Raw genomic sequence first — 25,277 nt, forward strand, 5'->3', positions numbered from 1 at the left:
CATAAGTAAAGGGCCGGCTGGCTTGACCGTTAAAGGGTGCTGTAACCCCCAAAGTACACTCCAAAGCAAAAAAAAAAATATTTTCTGTGTTTGTGAATTGTGTGCGCAGTAGCCGCACGTGCATCAACAAAGTAGTGCCAAGCGTGCGCCTGTGTCATAAGTAAAGGGCCGGCTGGCTTGACCGTTAAAGGGTGCTGTAACCCCCAAAGTACACTCCAAAGCAAAAAAAAAAATATTTTCTGTGTTTGTGAATTGTGTGCGCAGTAGCCGCACGTCCATCAACAAAGGAGCAGCGCCAAGCGTGCGCCTGTGTCCCATAAGTAAAGAGCCGGCTGGCTCATTTCTTAAAGGGTGGTGTAACCCACAAAGTGCACTACTCTCTAGCAAAAATAAAAAAATATTTTCTGTGTTTAGCCGCACGTATATATCAAATCGATATAACATAAATGGAGGACCAAACTTTCTCCGATAAAAATAAAATAGAGAAAGATCAAGAACCACTTCCTCCTAGTGCTGAAGCTGCTGCCACTAGTCATGACATAGACGATAACATGCCATCAACGTCGTCTGCCAAGGCCGATGCCCAATGTCATAGTAGAGGGTACATACAATCCCAAATGACAAAGTTCAGGAAAATGACCTTGAAAAAAACATTTAAATCAGCTGAAGAGAAACGTAAACTTGCCAATATGCCATTGACGACATGGAGTGGCAAGGAACGGCTAAGGTCGATTCCTAGTATGTTCATGACTAGTGGTTCAGCTTCACATGACGATGGAAGCCCTCCTCCCACTAAAAAAATCAAAAGAGTTAAGCTGGCAAAAGCACAGCGAAGAACTGTGCTTTCTAAGAAGATATCACAAATCCCCAAGGAGAGTCCAAGTGTGGTGGTGGTTGTTGCGATGCCTGACCTTCCCAGCACTGGACGGGAAGAGGTGGCTCTTTCCACCATTTGCACGCCCCCTGCAAGTGCTGAAAGGAGCACCCGCAGTCCACTTGCTGATATGCAAATTGAAGATGTCACTGTTGAAGTACAACAGGATGAGGATACTGGTGTAGCTGGCGCTGAGGAGGAAGTTGGCGAGGAGGATTCTGATGGTGATGTGGTTTGTTTAAATCAGGCTCCGGGGGAGACAGTTGTTTTCCGTGGGATGAAAAAGCCCATCACGGTCATGCCTGGGCAGAAGACCAAACATTCCACCTCTTTGGTCTCGCAATATTTCTATCCAAATCCGGACAACAACTGTCTTGCCATATGTACCATATGTAAAGGTGAAATAAGTAGGGGTAGGGACGTCAACCACCTAGGAACATCCTCCCTTATACGGCACCTGCAGCGCGTTCATAAAAAGTTACTGTCAAGTTCAGAAACTTTGGCTAAGACCGTAAGCAGTCCAGGGACACATAAATCCCATTGTCCTGTTGTATCCAAGCGCCTGCAAACCACACCGTCAACTCCCTCCTTGTCAATTTCCTCCTTAGTCAGGATCGGAAGTAGTCCTGCAGGCCATGTCACTGGCATGACTGACTCTCCTATCCGGGATTCCTCCGGAGGATCCTGCATTGCTACACCTACTGCTGCCACTGCTGCTGTTGCTGCTGCTGGGAGTCGTTCATCATCCCAGAGAGGAAGTAGGAACACCACTACTTTTACTAAACAATTGACCCTCCAACAGTCCTTAGCGAGGAGGATGAAGTACGACAGCAGTCATCCTGAAGCAAAACGTATAACTGAGGCCTTGACTGCTATGTTGGTGTTAGACGTGCGTCCGGTATCCGCCATTAGTGCAGTGGGATTTAGACAATTGATGGAGGTAGTGTGTCCCCGGTTCCAAATCCCGTCTAGATTCCACTGCACTAGGCAGGCGATACCGAGACTGTACAGAAACGTCAGAAACAGTGTCCTCAGTATCCTGAAAACTGCCGTTGTACTAAATGTCCACTTAACCACGGACATGTGGACAAGTGGAACAGGGCAGACTAAGGACTATATGACTGTGACAGCCCACTGGGTAGATGTATCACCTTACGCAGCAACAGCAGCAGCGTCACCAGTAGCAGCATCTCAGAAATGCCAGCACGTTCCAAGGCAGGCTACGTTGTGTATCACCGGTTTCAGTAAGAGGCACACCGCCGACAACCTCTTAGAGAAACTGAGGGAAATCATCACCCAGTGGCTTACCCCACTTAGACTCTCCTGGGGATTTGTGATATCTGACAACGCCACCAATATTGTGCGGGCATTACATCTGGGCAAATTCCAGCACGTCCCATGTTTTGCTCACACAATAAACTTGGTGGTGCAGAATTTTCTGAAAAGCGACAGGGGCGTGCAGGAGACGCTTTGGGTGGCCCGAAAAATTTCTGCCCACTTTCGCCATTCAGCGACTGCGTGCCGAAGACTGGAGCGCCAGCAAACACTCTTGAACCTGCCCCGCCATCACCTGAAGCAAGAGGTTGTGACGCGGTGGAACTCAACCCTCTATATGCTTCAGAGGATGGAGGAGCAGCAAAAGGCCATTCAAGCCTATACATCCACCTATGACATAGGCAAAGGAGGGGGTATGCACCTGACTCAAGCGCAGTGGAGAATGATTTCCGTGTTGTGCAAGGTTCTCCAGCCCTTCGAACTTGCCACACGTGAAGTCAGTTCAGACACTGCCAGCTTCAGTCAGGTCATTCCCCTCATCAGGCTTTTGCAGAAGCAGCTGGAGAAAGTGAAGGAGGAGCTAAGATGGAGTGATTCCGCTCGGCATGTGGGACTTGTGGAAGAAGCCCTTTATTCGCTTTGCCAGGATTCCAGGGTGGTCAATCTGTTGAAATCAGACCACTACATTTTGGCCACCGTGCTCGATCCTAGGTTTAAAGCCTATGTGGTGTCTCTCTTTCCGGCCGACACAAGCCTGCAGAGGTGCAAAGACCTGCTGGTGAAAACACTGTCAGCTGAAGCAGAACGTGACACGTCAACAGCTCCTTCTTCATTTTCTCCCGCAACTGGGGCTGCCAGGAAAAAACTTAGGTATCCTAAGCAACCCGCTGGCGGTGATGCAGGGCAGGCAGGACCAAGTTTGGACATCTGGTCCGGACTGAAGGACCTGGCAACAATTTCTGACATGTCTACTGTCACTACATATGATACTGTCACCATTGACAGAATGGTGGAGGATTACATCGGTGACAGCATCCAAGTAGGCATGTCAGACAGTCCGTACCTGTACTGGCAGGAAAAAGAGGCAATTTGGAGGCCCCTGTACAAACTGGCTCTATTTTACCTGAGTTGCCCCCCCTCCAGTGTGTACTCCGAAAGAGTGTTTAGTGCAGCCGGGAACCTTGTCAGCGAAAGGCATAGGAGGTTGCTTCCACAAAATGTGGAGAAGATGATGTTCATAAAAATGAATTATCAGCTGTTCCAGGGCGACCAGCCTCCAGAACGTACAGAGGGACCTGTGGTGGTGGATTCCAGTGGGGACGAGTAATACTCTGTGAGGATGAGGATGTACACAACACTGAAGAGGGTGAGGAATCGGTGGATGAGGAGGATGAGGATGACATCTTGCCTCCGTAGAGCCAGTTTGTGCAGGGACAGATTAATTGCCAGCTTGTTTTGTGGGGGCCCAAACAAACCAATCATTTCAGCCACAGTTGTGTGGCAGACCCTGGCGCTGAAATGATTGCTTTGTTAAAGTGTGCATGTCCTGTTTATACAACATAAGGGTGGGTGGGAGGGCCCAAGGACAATTTCATCTTGCACCTCTTTTTTTTCTTTGCATTATGTACAGTTTTTCAAACTGCCATCCTGTCTGCCACTGCACTATCACTCCTAGATGGGTCACGTGTTTGTGCCGCCCACTCGTGTCGCTTAGCATAGTCATCCAGCTACCTCGGTGCAACCTTTTGGACATAAAAACACTATTGTGAGGTGTGAGGTGTTCAGAATAGACTGGAAATTAGTGGAAATTAAGGTTATTGAGGTTAATAATAGCATAGGAGCAGAAAAACCAACACATTCTGTGATTTTAGCTGTTTTTATGCTTTTTTAAAAAAATATACAGATCCAAAACACAAAACCCAGAACCCAAAACACGGAAGGGTGGTTTTGGCAAAACCAATCCAGATCCAAAACACGAAGAAAGATCCAGATCCAAAACCAAAACACAAACCACGAAAAGTGGCCGGTGCACACCCCTAATATATATATAATATAGTCACGGGCGGCACTCACATATCAATAATAATAGAACCTGCGGTGCCCTCCGGAATGAAAATCCAGCCAGATCCCTGAAAAAACAGCAAACGATTGGCGGCACTCGGATAATAATCTCACTAAGGAGCCAGTAGATTCCAATATTTCGATGGTTACTTTATTCCATCGTCATCGACATTCCATCCCTGATAACGTTGGAATAAAGTAACCATCTAAACGTTGGAATCTACTGGCTCCTGAGTGATATTATTGTCCGAGAGCCGCCGATTTTATATATATGTGTGTGTGTGTGTGTCTATAAGGTTTTTACAGCGCCAGTGGTATGTGATGTACCTTAAATTACAATAAATGAATGATACAATTGAATCAAAGCCTATCCCCCATACAAACGGGGTGTCAGCTCAACCTAATCGGTATAAGTCGTGGTCAGTGACTTTTAAAATAATGTGAAAACAGTGTGGTTAGGTCAGAGCGCCTTAAAGTGCTTTGTAGTGCAGAGAATGTGCAAAAATCGCTGATTAAATAGATAAAGTGAGAAATATGTCTAACAAATAGATCTAGACCATAAAAATTTAATTATAAAAATACCAATTTAATAGAAACAACCAACATAAAAACATGAATGGGAAGACATGAATGACACTAGTTAAAAAATATATACTATAAAAATAATAAATAAAAGGTAGAGATAAATACAGAGCTATGTAAAAAAATGAAGAGCTTATCTTATTTCATATATATGGAGGATAAAGTCAGGTGGGGTGCAGGCGATCAGCGATTTTTGCACATTCTCTGCACTACAAAGCACTTTAAGGCGCTCTGACCTAACCACACTGTTTTAACATATATATATGTATATATATATATATATATATTGTGACAAGAATCATATAGCCCATGTAAAATCCAACAGGTGTTTATTTTCTCACCACAGGCAGGAATACAGGACAGTGCAGTGTTCACAGGCAAGATGTTACATGCTGGTACACAGGCCCTGATTCAGAGACGGACGCTCTGAAAGAGCGCTCGCTCTGAATCCGGGTGTTTTTTGTTTTTTTTATGTGCAGCCTCCTGCCCGCTCGCATAGCTGCGGGTGACCACCCACAGCTATTGCAAGCGGCCAGGTTGATGGTCGCGATGGTCAAGACCATCGCGACCATCGGGCTTGCGACGAGACCCTTGTGGTAGGGTCTCATGGCTGCACGCCCCAGAGAGCTTCTGGCTCTAATAGAGCCGGAAGCTCTCCCACTGACATCACTGGTGATATCAGTGGGGCCGCCCCCAAACAGCAGGCGTTCCTTCGGGAACGCCTCCGTTTGACCAGCCACCCCCCCTGCCCGCCTACCAAACGGGGCGAGCTGTCAATCACCATCGACAGCTCGCCCCCTTTGGTGCGAGACCCGGAGCGACGGAGCACCCGTCGCTAGCTGGGTCTCACGCATGCGCATGATGGAGCTGGCTCCGTCGTGCGCATGCCCAGTGGGCAAACATCGACCAGTTTGCGAGTGCTCAGCGCTTGCGACCGGGTCTGAATCAGGCCCACAGAATCTTCCAAACAGTAATACAGTTCTTTTAGTGGACTCACAGGTCCAGGATCCCTAACACTAGTCACCCACGGGCCTATAACCTGGGCGACTACTTCACCGTCAGGATCATCATCCCTGTGCACAAACACCATTTTTAAAGCTAGCTAACAGGTGCTACTAATCAGTCCAGCTGCAGTTCATCTCTGACCTTAAAAAAAAACCTGGACTGAATTGATGTTCAACTGCTGTTCCACATTTAAACCAGTGAAGTACTGCTGTCCCTGTCACTATATATATATATATATATATACTGTGTATACTGCATTCCATCCTCTTCCTGTCCCTCAGTCCTTATCTATCTCCACCCCTCTGTTCCTAAGTCAAATCTCTCTCCCCCCTCCCCCCCTCAGTCCTTATCTCTCTCTCTTGCAAAGTCCTTATATGTCTCTCGCCCCCTTCCCCGAATACCAGCCTCCGCTTGTTTGCGCCTCTCTCCGTGGCTGCCTGGGCCAGCTCTCTCTGTGATGATACTCGCGACTGTCCCGCCAAGCAACAGACAGTTCTCCTCTGCAGAGACTTAAGCATGGAACGGTAGGGTGGGCTGGTGTCGGTCTGTGCAGTGTGACCTCTCATGTCATGGCACACTGTGCACGGCAGGGGCAGCGGGGCCGTGTGCTGCAGGTGCTCAGCGCTGGCTGACATTAGAAAAAAAAAAAAGCAAATGCGCTGACTAGTTCAAAACCTGACAATTTTAGGTCAAAATCCCGGGATCCCGCCAATCCCGGGATTGGCCATCCTAATACATATACCGTACATGCCTTCCCTCCAAGCACACCTGAATCATCTAGCCAATGTTAACAGGTTCCATTATAGCTGTTTTATGTTATAGTTGTATTTATATAGGAGCCAGTTTGTGTTTCTATTACATTTAGGACAGGGTTTCCCAAACTCGGACCTCAAGGCACCCTAACAGTCCAGGTTTTAAGGATATCTACAGTATGCTTGTGCATAGGGGTATACTCACCTGACTGAGGTACTAATTAAGTCACCTGTGTTTAATAATGGATATCTTTAAAACCTGGACTGTTAGGGTACTTTGAGGATAGAGGCCCTGATTCAGAGCCGGACGCTCTAACAGAGCGCTCTCAATCAGGGCCGTCCTTCTGAATTTTTAGAACGGCCTCCTGGCCGCTCGTATAGCTGTGGGTGACCACCCACAGCTATAGCTAGCAGCCAGTAAGATGGTCGCGATGGTCAAGACCATCGCGACCATCTGGCTTGCGACGAGACCCTTGTGGTAGGGTCTCATTGCCGCAAGCCCTGGAGTGCTTTCGGTTCTATCAGAGCCAAAAGCACTCCCACTGACATCACTTGTGATGTCAGGGGGGCCGGCCCCAGACGGTAGATGTTCCCATGGGAATGCCTCCGTCTGGCCAGCCACGCCTCCGGCATGCCCACCAGAGGGGGCGTGCGGTCACTCACCATCGACAGCACGCCCCCTTTGTAGCGACACCCATAGTGACGGCTTGCCCGTCGCTATCCGGGTCTCGCGCATGCGCACGACGGAGCCGCCTCCGTCGTGCGCATGCGCACTGGGCCAACATCCACCCGCTTGCGAGCGGGTCTGAATTAGGCCCAGAGTTTGGGAACCACTGATTTAGGGTATAATTAATTTACCTTGTATAGGCTGCCTAACAGCAAATGCTATAAAGTGCCTGATGTGGAATGAAAGTCATATATCTAACTTATTATTTATTTCAAGGAAACAAGATAAATTAAAAAAAAGTTGACAGAAAGATTTCAAAATTAAATCGCTCCACACCTCTTATTTATGTATAGTGCCAGCATAATCTGCGGCATTAAAGCAAAACGATGATTAATATTTAAAAAGTAGAGATGTGCGCTGTTTTGGTTTTGAATCTGGATTCATCTTCCCGTTTTGGTTTTGCAAAAACTACCCTGGATCTGGATTTTTTTTTTTTTATTATTTAAAAAAAAATTAAATACAGCTAAAATCAAGTAATCTTTGCAATCCAAAACCTGAAATTCAAATTTAAAATCTCTCTACCTTAGTTGGATTATGCAAGGTACATTCAGCTAGTAAGTATGATTCTCATATATGAGAGGTACAGTATATTTGTCACACATGTATGCTGGTAGGCGTGTATAAACCATGAAAGGCCTCTTTTTCCATACTTCTGTTGCTCACCTGGAAGGAAGCCACAATGCCCATCCCAATGCAGCCAAGTATTCCGACTATAAATGATGCCAAGTTGAACCAATTGCCCATAAATGTGCCTCTAGAATTCTGCTCCTTAATGATCCTATATCTGGCATACATTGTTGCAGCACCTGATGTGACAAACACATAATACAATGATAGCATGTACAGTCATTTTATTAATTTGATGTGTAAGACTAGCAAAAACACATTGTATTCTACATTTTAACAAATATTCACTTAAGTGAGTAAATATGAAGAATCTGTAGATAGTGGCTTCTCCACATATCTTTTCATAGCTGGTACTGTATATCTATGTATAAAAAAAAGTTTAATAGTTAATTTAATAAGAGACACTTACCTAACATAGCAGTCACACTGATCATAAAGCCAAATAGTCCACTTTCTGGAACACATGTGCCAGTGTCACTAGAAAAGAAAGAAAGGTAAATGTATTGCAGCAATAGTTGGAGAAGCACACTCTAGATGATTAGGTAGCCTGAGAGTGGGCATTGCTACTTCTACAGAAAAGGGCTGGCATATAGCTGATACTTAGTGCACGTTTATTCCTGGTATAAAGTGTTATTTCTCTGCACAGTACCAGTCTCACTATACATAAAAGTCTACGTGTATGAAGACAACCTTTCATTTTTGGAAGAAACCCTCCCTTTCCACTGTTGGAGCATAATGTGCTGGAAAACATGTAGCACTTATCTATAGTACTGTATGTACTAAAAACTGTTAAATCAATATACTGTATTGTGATTTTGGAGATTAAAAACATATACATTCTACAAAAGCAGGTGACAATTGGAAGGGGGCACAATCAGGGGGCGGAGTTGCAGCGACCATGGAGAGAAGGGAGGGAGAGCAGTCCAGCATACAGTTATCTCCTCCCAGGGGCCGTGCTATGCAGCAATAGGCTGCATGGCCCCAGTCTCCCCCCATCTCTGCATCTCTCCTCACGGACAGCAGCATATTCAATGGGACCTGTTTCACAGGCTGCTGCTTGATGCTCCCTGCTAGGGATGGACATCGGAAGCTCAGTATGCACACAACATATATTCTCCCGCTGCTTACCTGCTACTTTGCTATGCAAAGCAGCAGTGTGTGCTCCCCCCACAGCCAGCCATTGGATGGGCATCGGAAAGCTTTATCCGACGGCTGACAACCATCGAATTCCCGCTATTCAATGGAAAATCAATTCCATCGAATCGGAAGCATTGATGGTTGCTAACCATCGGCTTCCAATGTCCATCCCTACTCCCTTCTTCCCGAGCGCTACTGTATATCTCTAACAGGAGAGGAACAGTATAGAGCTCCAACAGGTAAGTTTGGGTTATAAGGTGAGGTTATATATTATGGTAGGTAATAGTAAGTATAAAGGGGTTAGCGAGTTAAAGCTTTAATGTTAATTTTTTTTATTTTTATATTTGAGACAGTGCTTGATTCGGAGTAGTACGCAAACCTGATGGTTTGCTTAATATTCCGATTGTGAGAGACCTGCACAGTGCCGGATTACCAAATAGCAGAGTAGGCATCGGCCTATGGGCCCCCACGTCTTTTAGGGGCCCACGACACTGGATCAAATAATATTGATTTGATCTTGAAAGAAAATTATAATCAAGCTTCTTAATGTTTTCGAAGATAGAAAATAAAGTCAAAGAAATGAAAACTTTACATTAAAGACTCTAGAGAAAATACTGTATTAATGTAAATAAAGTATATAAACCATAGACATCAGATTCACATTACAGGTTGTCTCTTACATGATCATATTCTGTCAGCTGTCAGTTTGTAAAAATTTTTGCTGCAACCTATGTACGGGTTATTAAAATTGTTGATTGGTAAAATTAAAAACGTATTAGGAGGAGATAATTTGCAAGGGGGGACCCGAGAGAGATCCTAGCTGGCCTCTTTCCTCCCCACCCCAACAATGACCGCCACCTCCCACCCACAAATGGCATCAGACTGTCAATCACTGACAGTCTGCTGCCGCTCTGCACGCGAACAAGCAGGTCCCGTACTGCACATGCGCAGTACGGGTCAGGTGCCTGCACTGATTCCTGAACATCAACTGAATCAGGCCCTAAGTTTCATGAGATGCCTAAAGCATGAATGAGTGACATAATTTCACAAATTCAATGGTGTTATATTTATGGAGCCCTCACAATGATCTCTTACCACTAAAAAGGAAGGACAGCAGCCAGGAGCTTCTTATTTGTGAATAGAAATGCCAGAAAAAAAACACCACTGGACAATATTGAAGCACCAAGCAGAAGAACAATAAAATCAACAATTTGCAATCAGTAGGAAACACAGGGCCGTAACTAGGGGTGTACCAGCTGTGCCGCCGCACAGAGAGCAGGGCCCTGTGGGCAGCCTTCTCGCTGCCCCACGGCCCCTGCATCTGGCTACCAGGGTGCCAGGAATGGCACCCTGCAGCCAGAATCGCTGCCGTGGTGCTGGTTGAGGATGCTCTGGGCACTGCTGTTCTTCCAGGCTCTGGCGGACCTGTGATTTTACAGACCAAAGTTGAAACTAGAGGCTGGGTGAAACTCTCCCTATTACCCAGTCTCCGTGGCCCTCTGCCTTTCCCCATCACCCTCTGCCTCTCCTTTTACCCACTCTCCGTCACCCTCTACCTGCCCCCATCACTCTCTCCCTGTACTCTCTTCCTCTCCCTGTCACCCTCTGCCTGTCACCCTCTTCCTCTCCCCGTCATACTCTGCATCACCACCATCTGCCTCTCCCTGTTATCCTCTCCCAGTCACCCTCTTCCTCACCCCGTCATACTCTGCGTCACCATTTGCCTCTCCCTGTCATCCTCTGCATCACCATCTGCCTCTCCCTGTCGTCCTCTCCCAGTCACCCTCTTCCTCTCCCTGTCACCCCCTGCTTCTGCCTGTTACCCACTACCTCGCCCTCTTCCTCTATCTGTCACCCTCTTCTTCTCCCTGTCATACTCTGCATCACCCTCTGCCCATACATGCCTACCCTCCCAGTATTTGCGGGAGGCTCCAGATTTTTCGGGTAACCCCCCACACCCCCGGAAGAGTAGGCACTTCTCCCGCATTCTGCCCACTTCCTAGTGAAGTGGGCAAAATGGGGAGAATTTCCGTGGTGATCGCGAGTCCCCGTGTAGGGGGCGAGGCTTAATGATGTGATTCTTCATGAATCGCACCATTTAGCCCCACCTCCTATGAAAATGTGCGCCAATCGTGGTTATTTACCGTGAAGGGGCGGGGCTTAATGACACTAACCATCAGACCCGCCCCCTTCACAACTCATTTGCTTTTCCTCCCCGGACATCTCCCGGGGAGGGGAAATTAAAGGTAGGCAACTGACTCTCCCTGTCACCCTCTACATCACCATCTGCCTCTCCCTGTCATCCTCTTCCAGTCACCCTCTCCCTCTCTCTATCACCGTCTCAGTCAACCCCTGCTTCTGCCTGTTACCTACTACCTCACCATGTCACCCACTGACTCTCCGTTACACTGTACCTCACCCTGTCACCCTCTCTGTCACCCATTGGTTCTACCTGTCAACCACTGCCTCCCCATGTCACCCACTGACTCTCCATGTCACCCACTGCATTTTGCCATGCACACTCTCCCTCTCCCCATCAACCACTGCCTTTCCCTGTCACACACGTCTGTGTGGCATATTATGGACTTGGTGTGGGGCGGAGCATATTTGTACGCCTGGGACCACCACTCACACAAGTTCCGTCACTGGTACAGACTGATCGTTAATAGACTGTTGAATACAAGCCTCTGAATCTCTCTGAGGAGACTGCACGGTCAAAGCGGAAAAACATGTTAGAGTATTGCTTCAGACAGAGTTTACTTGTTGCCACATCTGACTTCCTCATTACCAGTGACTATATATAGATATTGTACATTGCTATTGCTGAAAGACCTGGTCACTGTGGTGAAGTGTCAGATAGAAGATGCATTAGAATGTTCTAATTCACCTTTTGTTTGGCACCTCAGTGACACAGGGCCTGATTTAGACCCGCTCGCAAGCGGGTCGATGTTGGGGCATTGCGCACGCAAGTCCCGGAGCGAGTGAGAAATTCACTCGCTCTGGGGCTCGCTACAAACGGGGTGGCTGTCGATGTTGATGCCTGCCATTTGAGGGCGGACCTACTGACATCACCAGTGATGTCAGTAGTGAGCTTCCTGCTCTATTAGAGCCGGAAGCTCACTGGGGCTTGCGGCAGACGAGACCCTACCACAAGGATCTCGTCGAAAGCCCAATGGTCGAGACCATCACCTGGCCACTCGCAAAAGCTGTGGGTGGTCACCCACAGCTTAGCGAGCGGCCAGGAGGCCGTTTTTTTTTTTTAAAAAGCGGCCGCCCTGATTCAGAGCGAGTGCTCGCTTTTTGCAAGCGGCTCTGAATCAGGGCCACAGTCTTAAGCTGGGTACACACCTAAACAATCGTCAGCCGTCCTTTCAATTTCGATCTGTTTGTTCGATATCGAAAGAGTGTGTACGCATGTTCGATCCTGTTTTGACAGATGAAAACTGGTCGAATCGGCGGATCGCAATTTCTTCTCAGTTTAATTTTCATCCGATTTGACAGGGCATGGTCGTACTGAAAGTGCTGTGTGTATGCACCTTCGACCGTTCGTGCGATTGTACACCAAACCTGGGACTGCCTCTCTGAGCGTGCATAATTAAACTCTGTAAGTTCAGGAAGCATTCTGTGTGCTACGCTCCTCTTCATATACATATTCTCCATTTTTTTCCCGTTACCCCACCACCTACTTGATAGTGAACACTATCATACGTCTTCCTTTGTCTTAAAACCTTTACCCCACCACCTATACTGCAAGGCTTGGCTTGCTGGACAGTGTAGTTCCACAACTTGCTGGGTTGTGTAGTACTGAATGTCAGGATTCAGCCTAGGATTGGCTGTCTCTCACCTCTGTGCCGGCTTCCCCTGACTTCTCTTTTGGCCAGACGTCTGGTGCAGTGATGGGCGAGGTGCTGAGCATTGTACCTTAGATGCTTGTGAACTTCCATGGTCGGCTGTGTGTGTTGGGGATTGGAGTTTCTAGCATGGGGGCTGCCATGACAGTTACTATCATGTGACAGCCTCCCAACCAATGGTAGCATGATCTCGGTCAGCTGATGCTGTGCTCCAATCATCTGCTACCCCAGGGTATATATCCGGCTCCAGAACTCCAGGAAGTTGCCTGATCAACAATTGCCACTCCTATGTGCTAATAGAGTCTTGTTCCAGGTTCCCTTGGTTTCCACGTTTAGTTTCTAGTGTTTCCAGTGAGCAGCAGTGCGACCAACATCTCTGCCTGTGTACCAAGTCTCCAGTGTTTCCTGTGAGCAGCAGTGCGACTAACATCTCTGCCTGTGTACCAAGTCTCCAGTGTTTCCTGTGAGCAGCAGTGCGACTAACATCTCTGCCTGTGTACTTAGCCTCCAGTGTCTCCTGTGAGCAACAGTATGACTAACATCTCTGCCTGTGTACTTAGCCTCCAGTGTTTCCTGTGAGCAGCAGTGTGACTAACATCTCTGCCTGTGTACCAAGTCTCCAGTGTTTCCTGTGAGCAGCAGTGCGACTAACATCTCTGCCTGTGTACTTAGCCTCCAGTGTCTCCTGTGAGCAACAGTGTGACTAACATCTCTGCCTGTGTACTTAGCCTCCAGTGTCTCCTGTGAGCAACAGTGCTATTTCATCTCAGCCTGATTCAGAGCTGCTCACAAAAAGCGAGTGCTCTCTCTGAATCAGGGCGGCCGCTTTTTTTTTTTTAAAAAACGGCCTCCTGGCCACTCGCATAGCTGTGGGTGACCACCCACAGCTTTTGCGAGTGGCCATGTGATGGTTGCGACGGTCTTGACCATCGGGCTTGCGACGAGACCCTTGTGGTAGGGTCTCGTTCCCGCAAACCCCAGTGAGCTTTCGGCACGTGCGCACTGCCCGGCCATCAACCCGCTTGCGAGCGGGTCTGAATCATGCCCATTGTTCGAGTGCACCCCATGGTGCAAAGGGGCATCTGCACATTATTACCAGTGTCCACACGCCAGTACCAGTGTCTCCCTCCAGTGCACCCCATGGTGCAAAAGTGCATCCACATGCCAGTACCAGAGTCTCTCTCGAGTGCCACCCTGCTGAGCAAAGGTGCGTCAGCACGCTACTTCCGTCGCACTTCTTCAAGTATCTCTCAAGTGTCCTCTCTATTGTACCTCTCTGGTGCAAATTCTAATGTATCTCTCTTAGTGCCATTCCTAGTATCATATCCTGGTGTAGTAGTGCCTTTGCTAGGCACTTCCCTTGGGCCACTGATATTCGAGTCTCTATTCCCACAGGACTTGGATACCTGGTCAAAGGACCGTGACCTGCCTGCAGGATGCAGCTAAGCCCATATCCCGCTTGGAGGGGTCACTGGCGAACACCTCCCTGCAGGTTAGACTCCACACCTTTGACCAGGTCTCGGCAACATCCAAGACCTGTGGATGGGGAGTCCTGATATCCAGGCCTGTTACCCTGAACTCTTACAAAAATCAAGATCACAACCCCTTCATATGGGATTCCAGGATGTCAAACCTGACACTGCAATTGATAGTGGACACAAGCATACGTCCTTCCTTTAATAATAATAATAATAATAATAATAATAGTTCTGAAAATGTTCACGTAGGTTTGTTTTGGTCTCATAATCACATCCCCTTCTTGCCCAATATGTTAATTTTAGGTACACCCACTGTGAGCGCTGCCTGAAATCGGGAAAATGTCTACAGTGGTACAATCATTTGCTTCCGATATTTCGGCAGTGCGGGATTGAAGGTCGCATCTTGGATTTTATATATGTGTACGCGCGGATCGGGTCTGTGATCGGCACTTCCAACCGGGAGCATTGTCGATCGAACCGTCCCATCGAATGTGTGATTGTATAGGTGTGTACCCAGCTTCACTGTCTCACTGCAGCAACAGTATTGTTCCCTATCAATAACAATTCATTAGCCATATATGTATTAACATTGCCTGATTATTTAGTTTATTATTTAATTAGCAATAGGGTGACATAAATATGTATATTTCAATTATCACATGTCATAGTTACCAACATTTTAATGGCCCCCTCCAGGAAAAGGGGCATCCGAAGTGGGTGTGTGTGAGGGAGGGCGCGATTGCATTATTGTGGTCTCAACCACCGCTGTTCAGACACAGTTTGCGCCATTGTACAGCGGAGCCATAATAACGCAAGTCAATGCAAATTGCTTCAACCCAGAACCCCACTGCACAGGAAGTGCGTGGAATGTGGGAGACGGCGAACTCGAAATTTGGGACTCTCAAGGCATTTAGAGACAGTTTGTATGTTTGAATTATTAATAAATAAACATTTATTGCAACAGCTAAAGAGCACTATTAATACTCCAGAAATCTCCAAGACATTAAGTTAATGGAAGTAAACATCCTTTATATTCATTACATTAAGGAGATACACTTTTCATACAAGCTTAAGATAAATAAATAAAGTTGGTTGATAACCCATCGTTTCTGTCACTGACATAGCGTGTGCTGCACACGCTGTGCTGGTCCCCTCGGAAAGGCATCGTGTGTAATTTGTGGTGTGTGCAGAAATTGTCCCAATCCTGCATATAAAGAAATGTTACCTCAACAATCTGAAGTCCAGGTGATCATTTGAAACAAAGCAATTAAAAAAACTGATACAACAGCATCCAACATGTGGCTAGCAGAAAATCAACCTAGATACTGCCAATGTACAACATGCAAGCAGGTAGAGAAACTAAAATTCAAAAATCCGAATACTTGCAGAAGTTTGAGGAAAAGTAAGCACCCTGTTTGATAGGCGTTTTGCTGGTTTCTTCAGTTAGGGGTTTAAAGGATTGAGAGGGCGTAGCTAGAGATTTGTCAATCAAATTCATTAGGGATGTGCAGGCTCGGTTCTACTCGGTTCCGTTCGGTTTTTTTTTAACGAATCTTATTGGGTATCAGCTGTCACGAGTTTTGGATAGCCAATAAGATTCGGTAAAAAAAACGGAACCGAGTAGAACCGAGCCTGCACATCCCTAAAATTCATAAACCTATAGTAGCCTAGCAGGAGGCAAGGCCTCTGCTAGTCCCATAAATAGCCAGGTTTGAGGAGCCATCTTCCTCTTGGCAGTTTTTCAAGGCTGGCTAAGTATCACACCCTATTCAATCCTTATTACAATTGTTCTTTAATTCTTGTACTCTACCCTTTTCTTGTATTTCATTTGCAGCCTTCTTCAATGTGTCCCCCTCTCACCTTTCATTCTTCCCCCCCGTCTATCCTCTAGCTACTGTTCCTTCCTTCAATTCCCACAAAGTACACTAGTCCTCCTGCCATGCCTCGTCCACAGATCAGCGCCCCCCTCCCGCCACCTCATAGAAGCAGCCAGGCCGCTTAGCTCTGCGGCCCTGGCTTCCCCCAGGCGTGGCTCGCATCACACAGCTAGCCACGTGCCGCACCTGTGACCTCCAAGGGCGCGTGCGCCGGGGGTTCAGGCGCCAGTACACCGTCACCTGCTCCTTCTTCACTGACAGCCTGGCAGACTGGGGGCACCGCAAGTGGCTCAGGTGCCCTCTGCCAGGCTGTACAGCAATCCCCAGCCCTGGCAGCATCGCACCCCTCCTCGGCACTTGGCCACAACCCACCAGGCCCCGGCGGCCATTTTAATACCTCTGCAGCCCCTGTGTGGCTGCCAGGTCCCCCACAGCAATCCCTCCCCCGCTCCCTCTGCTTTAGGAGCAGGGGAGCACAGCTCCACGAGGGGGGATTCCCCACTTTTATTCAGCCCCAGAGGCCCACCATCACCAGCCACTTCTATTCTGTCCAGGGCTCCTAGTACTCCCACGGTGGTGACGTATTCTGTTCCTCCATCTCCAGCACTTTCACAAATTGCCCCTTTTTTCCCTGGCAGCCAGCATGCCCAGACAATGCAGAACCCACCCCCTTTAATGCACACAGGTTGGTTCCCTAACTTTGCTGGCGCTGGGCAGCAGCAAACATGCCTCTTTCATTAGCGCCTCATTACGTATCTGCCCCCCCAGTGTTCCAGCAAGCACCTCTGCAATATGTCCTGACACCAGGTTTTCCTGCTCAAGACCCCCTGGCTCTGGGGGCTGCAGGATTTTTACAGCCTTACCAGCAGTTCTCTCCACACCCTGCAGTTTTGCCCTCGATTGTCCCACCTCTGCCACCTATCCCAGTCCCCCCACCACCAGCCCCACTGCTCCTGCTCCACAACACCCACTGCTGCCTCCCGCTCCATAGGCGGCAGCCATCCCATCTCTGCCTTCTTCTCACTCTGTCAATTTGAGCCCTCAGACACCCGTTTCCATGGCTTCCATGTCTCCGCAAGTGGGATCGATCGCAGTCAGCACTGAGGCGTCGTCGTTTCAAGCCGTGGTGGGTGCACAGCGCAGCGAGGGATAGGAATAGTCCAGGCAATCTGCTGTGGCAGGACCGTCTTCTGCAGGAACTGGTGAGCATACTGCTTCCCCACGGTGCAGCGCCTATTCTCCATCCTCTGACTAGCTCCTCAGGCAGGCAGCGTAAATTGATGAAATATTTTACGCAGAAGCTTAAAGGGAAAAAGGGTAGCCCAAAGCGAGCTAAGGTGGTGTCCGCTTCTAAGGTGCCAGATGCGACTGGGGACATGGTTCATTGTACAAACACTGCTATTCTTAGGGGCCTGCGGTCAAAAGTATGGGAGAGAGTTAAATAAAAGGCAAATTTGTTGACATGTTCCCCATTACTGCAGGCGCTTGATCAGGCAAAGTCTGCAGGGGCAGTTGCAGAGGAGGCTAGGAGGTCATATACTAACTGGTTGACCGGCATATATGTTTTTGCGGAGTGTTACTTGGAAATGGTAAAGCCGGAATATGTATTAGAGCAGGGAGTCCACTCGGGCTTGCGAGAGCTGTGACCCTACCACAGGGTCTCCTCGCAAGCCCGATGGTTGCGATAATCGTGACGGGCTCCAGGCCGCTCGCAAAAGCTGTGGGTGGTCACCCACAGCTTAGTGAGCGGCCTGACGAAAAAAAAAAAACGCCCATCAGACCTGCGAGCTGCCTCCGGCAGCGAGCGTGTCTGAATCAGGCCGTGTTCTTTATGGGAGTTTAACGGGGTATGCATATGGCTTCCAGCATCAGTGGACAATTGTGAGCTTCAGTCATTTACTGATGAGTCGGGCATGTTAGGTTTTGGAGCATTTTTGGTAGGCGAATGGTGCGCGGAACCTTGGCCTGAATCGTGGAAGGCGCACGGTTTAACCATGAGCATGCTGCTATTAGAGCTCTTCCCAATCGTGGTTTCAGTTGAGCTGTGGTCCGATAAGCTTACCAATAGGAGTATTGTTTTTTGGTGCGACAATTTAGGGGTGGTACACGCCATAAATATTCAGAGGTGGAAACTCCTCCAGTTTTGCGTGTATTGAGGCATTCAACCCTTTTGTGTTTGCAAAAAATATCAACTTCAGGGCTCGCCATGTCCCAGGCATGGTAAAAAATATTGCCGATGCTTTATCTCATTTCCAAAGGGATAGATTAAGGGCTCTGGATTTGGCTTATCTTGTCCTTTACATGTCTGGCAGATTGTCGAGCCGGCATTGAAGGACTTACATTGATGTCATTGGCCCCAAGTACGCGGAGGACTTATTCGGCGGCTGGGGCGTTTCTATAATGGCAAATAAACCCTGCACCCATAGGTTATTATGCTTACCTCTCCACCGATTCCCGAAGTGCTGCTCCGCAGTGCTGGACCAGCGCTGTAGAGCAGCAAACACTCACTGGGAAAATGGTGGAGGACATTTTCCCAGTGATCTGCGCATGTGCAGAAAAGATGTCCTCGGGAAAGTAGACGCGGGTGCCATTTTCCCGGAGAAACGTGCATGCACTGTAAATTCTGGCATGAAGCCAGAATCTACAGCGCTCAATGCCGCTGAGCCACAGTTAGAGAGGAAGGGGCCCAAACGGAGACTGCACACGGGCCCCTCCTCTCTTAAAACACCCCTTTTCGGTGGCTTGGAAAGATTTGCAAGGCTTCCTAGCATCCGAGAGAGAGGGATGTAAGCCAATTCACGACTGTATGTTGCAATTCGTTTGGAATTGGCACGAACAGGGTTGTTCTAAAGCTGCCGTGTTGGCTGCTCTGTCCGGCTTCACTTATTTTGTGAAGCTTCACGGCGAACCTGACCCCACAAAATCATTTTTGTTGTCTAAAGTGATGAGAGGTTGGGCGAAGGAGCGCATTGTTACAGGCTATACGAGACTGCCTATCGATCCCGCTCTTTTACGGAAGCTTATAATAGCAGTCTCAGGGGTGGCGTTGGATCAGTACGAAGCTTCTCTTTTTAGTTTATCATTTTCGCTAGCCTATTTCGGTGCATTTAGAATTGGGGAGTTAATAGCGATTAATAAGACCTCTATAACGTCTACTTTGCTTTTTAGTAACGTGGTGGTTAAAAAGTACCTTATTTTATGCTGTATCCACAAATCTAAAACTGATCAGTTAGCTAAAGGGAAATGGATTTCTGTTCCGGGACACATACGGATAGCGTCCTCAACCCAGTCAGTTTAGCTGAGAGCTTTATCAAATTGTGCCCCTCCGGGGGTGCTCAATGGCTTCAAACGAAAAATATGGTAGTTGCTCAAATCAGCTTAATGACATACCACAGGTGCTTGTAAAGGGCGCGGTTTACACTGAACACAGTAAAAAGAGATTTGCCCTTCAGCACACTGTAGCAAAATCAAAAATGCTTAAATCCTACATGACAATAGAGATTCAGAGGTATTAGTTACATACATATGCAAATATATGAATAAGCGCCAGGCCAATCGTCAAGGCTCCTCTATACTGGCATCCCTAACATTAAGGGGTTCACGTCCGAGAAGCAAGGCACCCCAAAAAATTCCGGTCAAGGACCATCCCAAGGGCATCACACGAAAAGTGGAAAAAAAGTGATAGTGAAGTGTAAAGGATAGATGTGTAAGGATAAATCAATAAGTGTTAATGAAATGTGAAAGAATTAAAATGACATAAATAATATACAAATAATTAGAGAAGTGATAAAAATATTCTATGTGAATTTAAGTGGTGATGCCATGAAAAAGGTCCAGCCAGAAGAACTCCGGGGGCCCCACTCCCAAATGCTCACCCCAAAATAATTATTGCTACATAATAGGGATGTGCAGGCTCGGATAGGTTCGAGTTTGCACGTTGAGTTCGGAATTTTCCCTCCAAAAAAACGGAACTCAGAAAGAGGCTAAACGTCATCTTACATGGACGAACATCATCATTCCTGGTCAAAAGTCCAGGAATGATGATGTTCGTCCATGTAAGATGACGTTTAGCCTCTTTCTGAGTTCCGTTTTTTTGGAGGGAAAAATCCGAACTCAACGTGCAAACTCGAACCTATCCGAGCTTGCACATCCCTACTACATAATAGTAGCACCCACTCTGGGTCATATAATTACAAATTGGTGTACTGCATGATACAGCACATGTATGAGCTGAGAGCTAACTTACCTTGGATGTACCCAAAAAAACCTCCATATGGCACTATAAGGATCAGCACCTCCTCCTAATGCTGACTCCCTTCATGCCTCTCCAAACTGCAAACAAAAAATATGGTAGCTGCTCAAATCAGGTGCTTGTAAAGGGCAGGGTTTACAAAAATACTTAAATCCTACATGATAATAGAGATTCAGAGGTATTAGTTACATACATTTGCTGGAATTTTTTGGGGTGCCTTGCTTCTCGGACGTGAACCCCTTAATGTTAGGGACACCAGTATAGAGGAGCCTTGACGATTGGCCTGGCGCTTATTCATATATTTGCAAATGTATGTAACTAATACCTCTGAATCTCTATTATCATGTAGGATTTAAGTATTTTTGATTTTGCTACAGTGTGCTGAAGGGCAAATCTCTTTTTTTCTGTGCTCAATGGCCTGTCCACACTGTTAGGACTCCGCTGTCTAGATTTCAGTTCACAAGGGTTTTTCAGAATTGTTTGATTGCACTTGACTTGCCTTGGCTTTAGATCAGTTTGGAACACACTCGTTTAGGATTGGGTCGGCAACATGCGCAGCAGCTGCCCGAAGCTTCAGTTGACACTTTGAAACAATTGGGGCGATGGATATCTTCAGCGTTTAAACCTTATTTGTGGGGGGATAAGCTGCATGATTAACGGCGTTCCTTGTGAGTTTGTTGGGGAACCCCCTTCTACCTACTGCCTGAGTTTGAGGGGCTTTTCAGTTTTATCCTCAAAGAGGTTTTATGTTTTTCACCTTCATCTGGGTCACCCAACTGTTTGTTTTCCTTCCCTTGGCTAGGTCGTTTAAATTTTTTTATCGATTCTGACGTGTTAACCTTCTTGCAGGTCCTCCCAGGATTGCTAATTGTCGGGTGTGGTTCAAAGGTCACTCCTACATCTACTGAGCTAGCAAGCATCCTTTAGCTTTTCAGGCATGTAACTTGTCAATTGCTGGCAAGGTGCAGTGGTTTGGATTTAGGAGTATGCTCTGGTCGGGCCTGTTAAATGCATTGTAGTTGGCAGAGGATAGATTGGTTAGTGGTTAATTTGGGGGGCAACAACTTAGGTACTTGCAAAGACAAAGAGCTCATACATGCCATCAGGCGGGATTGGCAGACAATCTTGGAGAGGTGGCCAAGTGTGGGTTTAGTGTTCTCAGAAATGGTGCCAAGGCGTTTTTGGAGAGGGTCTCAAGGGGGTGCAGCATTGGATAGGGTGCATAGAAAGGTCAATGCAGCAGTCTCCAGGTTCGTCACCAAGAATGGGGGGCGTGTGATTAAACATCTACATTTACGATACGAGGAGGAGAGTTTTTATAGGCCAGATGGGGTGCACCTCACAGGTATGGGTCACAGGTATGGTCCTAGAATGGTTACCTAAGGACCCTTTCAAATTCCTTGAGGTTTGAGAAAATTTTCTAGATGGGTGGTGGGGCCATCATCTTAGGGAGGAGTCAATGCTGTGCCAATTAGAGGGAGTGGTACAATTTCAGGCCAGTTTACGCTAGGACGGGGATCCGTTCTCTTTATTTATTTAGTCAAATATTTTATTGGGCTGTGGCCCCCGGAGCACTGCTTTTACTACCACCGATCTTTCAATTTCATTTTTAATTCGATCAAATAAATTTACGGCTGTTTTCTCTTTAAATTCCATATATGCCTCTGAGTGTTTATTTCTAGTTATTGGTTAAGAACATAGCAAAACGTATTAGTAAAATAATGGGTGACTTACAAGTCTCAAATCAGTTTCGCATCAACTTTTCTAGGTATAACGTTTTAGATTAAAGACAAAAGGTTTCATATATATGTGAACCTTGGTTTCAATATTTGAGCCAAACCATAAAAAACATAGGAGCGCATAAGAAATATTAACAATGCAATACAATTCCTGCCAATGTGCTTGAATGAGCATATTGGGCATCTACATTACGGATGGCTATTGCGATTACGCATTCAGACGGCTGATTGTTGCGTACTGCGCATGCATCGCAGTGCCCATGCACGAAGGCACCTCTGTGATCGCAGAGACCACTCAGACCCACAGCAGAGTGATTGACAGGAACTGAGCGTTTGGGAAGGTTGATGGGGGGTTGGTCGGCGAAATGTAGGCGTGCCTCTCCGTTTCAACGCCGTGCATAAATCATACTTGCCTACTTTTGAAAACTAGTTTCAGGGAGATTATAGTCGGTCGTGGTATATGCCATGCGAAGTGCAGTACGCTGTTGAGGGGTGTTATGCTCCACCCAAAGGGCATGTCTAGCTTCACTCATGGGTGTATCTATATAAACTCAGGGGTGTGTTCTGCAGTGGCCCTATGCTAGGTGCAGAATCTGAGTATGTCAGAGTATGGCCTCCAATCTACAGGTTAAGCTTGTGCTTGATGCTTTTGTTCATGTGCTTGGTTAAGTGACAGAACATAAGAACAATCTCAGATGTTCCCAGGGTATGTAGGTCAGTGCAGTGAATGCTGACCTGCCCCAACACAACCATACTGTAGTGTACAGTACATACAGCCGCTGTTACCTGACTAGGAAGAACAATGAATACTGACTGACTGCTTGAGCATATATTACTTATGAACAGCGTTTACAACACAAGTGCAAGTGATACAAAGAGAAGTCTGCGTGATAGCAGCAGTAGGACTGGCTTTACATGAGCTCCAAATGGGAACAGCACTATATTGAGCCTGTCCAAAAGGAGAGTTGGAAGAGGAGAGAGAAGTTGTCTTAGGGGATGTGTGCAGGTCTGGGTAGAGAGAAGGGTGTGTGTGATTGTATAGCAATCTTGGAGCATAGTACTAATGTGTGAAACAATCTATACATTCCATGTGACATTAATATAACAGTACATTATGCAAAAATGCTGATTCACTTAGTAGCTAAGGTCAGCGCAAGCTGCTGCCTACTTATTACCCCAGCAGGACTGCAATATGTCCTCATCAGCCCATTCAGTACCTCCTGGCAAACAGCTGCGAGAGTCTAGCAGTCTCTGCTGCTCCCCTCGCTGCACAGTACAGATCCCGTATCTAGTGAGTGCAGGAGCTGGGAGAGAATGTCCGGCAGCGGCGTTGGGTAGCGCGGTGGCTGGAGGAGGACTAAAGTAAACAATCCCAATGTCACATGTGGTGACGTCTTTACATCCAAGCTCCGCCCATCCCGTCCGGACTTGCACATGCGCAGTCTAGACTCCTGACAGGGCAAAGCGGAATCCGGGGGATTTATTTAACTATCCGGGTCAGCGGGAGACTCCTCACCGGTAGTCTCCCGCAGGAATCGGGAGGGTAGGAAACTATGGCATAAATTAGCCACTACGACGGCATACGCAGCTTGTGTACTCACTGCGTGCGATGAGGTTAGCAATTTCTGAGTAAGGTCAGGGCTGCTGTAATTGACCTGAGGGGCCGATGTTATTTGATGTTGCCAATGTATACACAGGATTGCAAGATATTACGGATGTGCAAAAGCTGTAGTGGGGGTGTCTCTATAATAGCTTTGCGATTACTGTTATTACCATATTTTCGCAACAGACCTGTTTGCGTAATGGCATCTGCAATTGCAATAGCGATCCATAATGAATCAGGCACATTGTGAAGAATTATGGTAGAGCTACAGATTATACTGGGCACCTCTGTGGACTGCATATGAAAATCTGTGATGTTTGTGGCAGTCAGTTGCCAGGGAAAGGGTCCAATGACAACAACACATTGCTATCGCTAACAATTGAATTGCCCCCATACAGTCCAATAACCAACACCAGGCCTAACCATTTCAAACTGGTTCACAATCCCTATTCTTTATCACTAATTTCTGTATTTTGGTAGAATACTGTATAAAAAAACAAACCAATATAATTTGCGCTCCAAATTCAGAGTGCAGCCACTAGACTCACAAAATGGAGGTCACTATCTCCAAAACAAGCTTAGATAAATACAAACAACAAGTCGGGTGCTCTCCACTGAGTTACAATTAAAGGCCCTCATTCAGAGCCGCTTGCTATTTGCGGTCGTTCATTCTAAAACAAGGGGTGGCTATTCAAATGAACCGTTCGCTAATTGCGGTCTGTTCACGCCTCTAAGTCAGAACGAGCGAGCAAAACTTGCGGTTGTAATTTTGAAAAATATGCCCCCTGGCCGCTCGCATCCTACGTCATGTCCGCTATTTATTAGATTAATCGAGTACATCGAACAGCGTATGAACTGCTCGCTATTCTTGTGGCCTTTAAGCACGCCTGCGATCTAAATCCACACCCCCGTTTTCAAGCACCTTCCCGTTACCACCCACATACGCCTCCCTCTGTCACTCAAAATAGCAGGCATTCGCTATATAGCGAACAAACGATTTTTGGCCGCACTGACTGGTTCGCGCATGCGTATTACAATCCGTACGCATGCGCAGATGTGCGAACATCGGTCAGAACGAACGAGCGACAGCTTACGAGCGGCTCTGAATCAGGCCCAAAGTCTCTTGTAAGTCTCACGTGTGAAAAAGTCTTATTTGTTCTAATAAGAATTCCAAATTCCATCCATCAACGTAGGTAATAATAAAAAACCTTTTATTCAGTCATAAGGCTCACAGGAACCGCACATAAAATAAAAATAAAAAATCACATATAGTGAAGTACAGTAAATGTTAAAGATTTCCAAAACATAAATCTCCACGAATAGTGGGATTGAAAATGCGTACCAGAGGTAGGGGTGTAATCAGTACACCTGCATGCGTGTAATTAAACAGATTAAAATCCGGAATAGAAACCTGTTCCAGCACAAACTAGTGCAGAT

General features: G+C 47.0%; 1 protein-coding gene across 1 annotated transcript in view; it reads right to left on the reverse strand.

Annotated features, from left to right (window-relative positions):
- The window catches only part of DRAM1 (DNA damage regulated autophagy modulator 1), a 113,181-nt gene that overhangs the window by 35,587 nt on the left and 52,317 nt on the right, over window positions 1-25,277 (reverse strand). Inside the window, exons 2-3 of the mRNA XM_088467869.1 lie at window positions 8,313-8,380; window positions 7,940-8,082 (exon numbers count right to left, since the gene is read on the reverse strand). Of these exons, the coding sequence (XP_088323995.1) occupies window positions 7,940-8,082; window positions 8,313-8,380 (211 nt within the window). The remainder of the gene's footprint in view (window positions 1-7,939; window positions 8,083-8,312; window positions 8,381-25,277) is intronic.

The sequence above is a fragment of the Taudactylus pleione genome, unplaced genomic scaffold (genome assembly GCF_031769625.1).
Source record: "Taudactylus pleione unplaced genomic scaffold, aTauple2 ptg000077l, whole genome shotgun sequence".
In the NCBI taxonomy this organism is placed as follows: domain Eukaryota; kingdom Metazoa; phylum Chordata; class Amphibia; order Anura; family Myobatrachidae; genus Taudactylus; species Taudactylus pleione.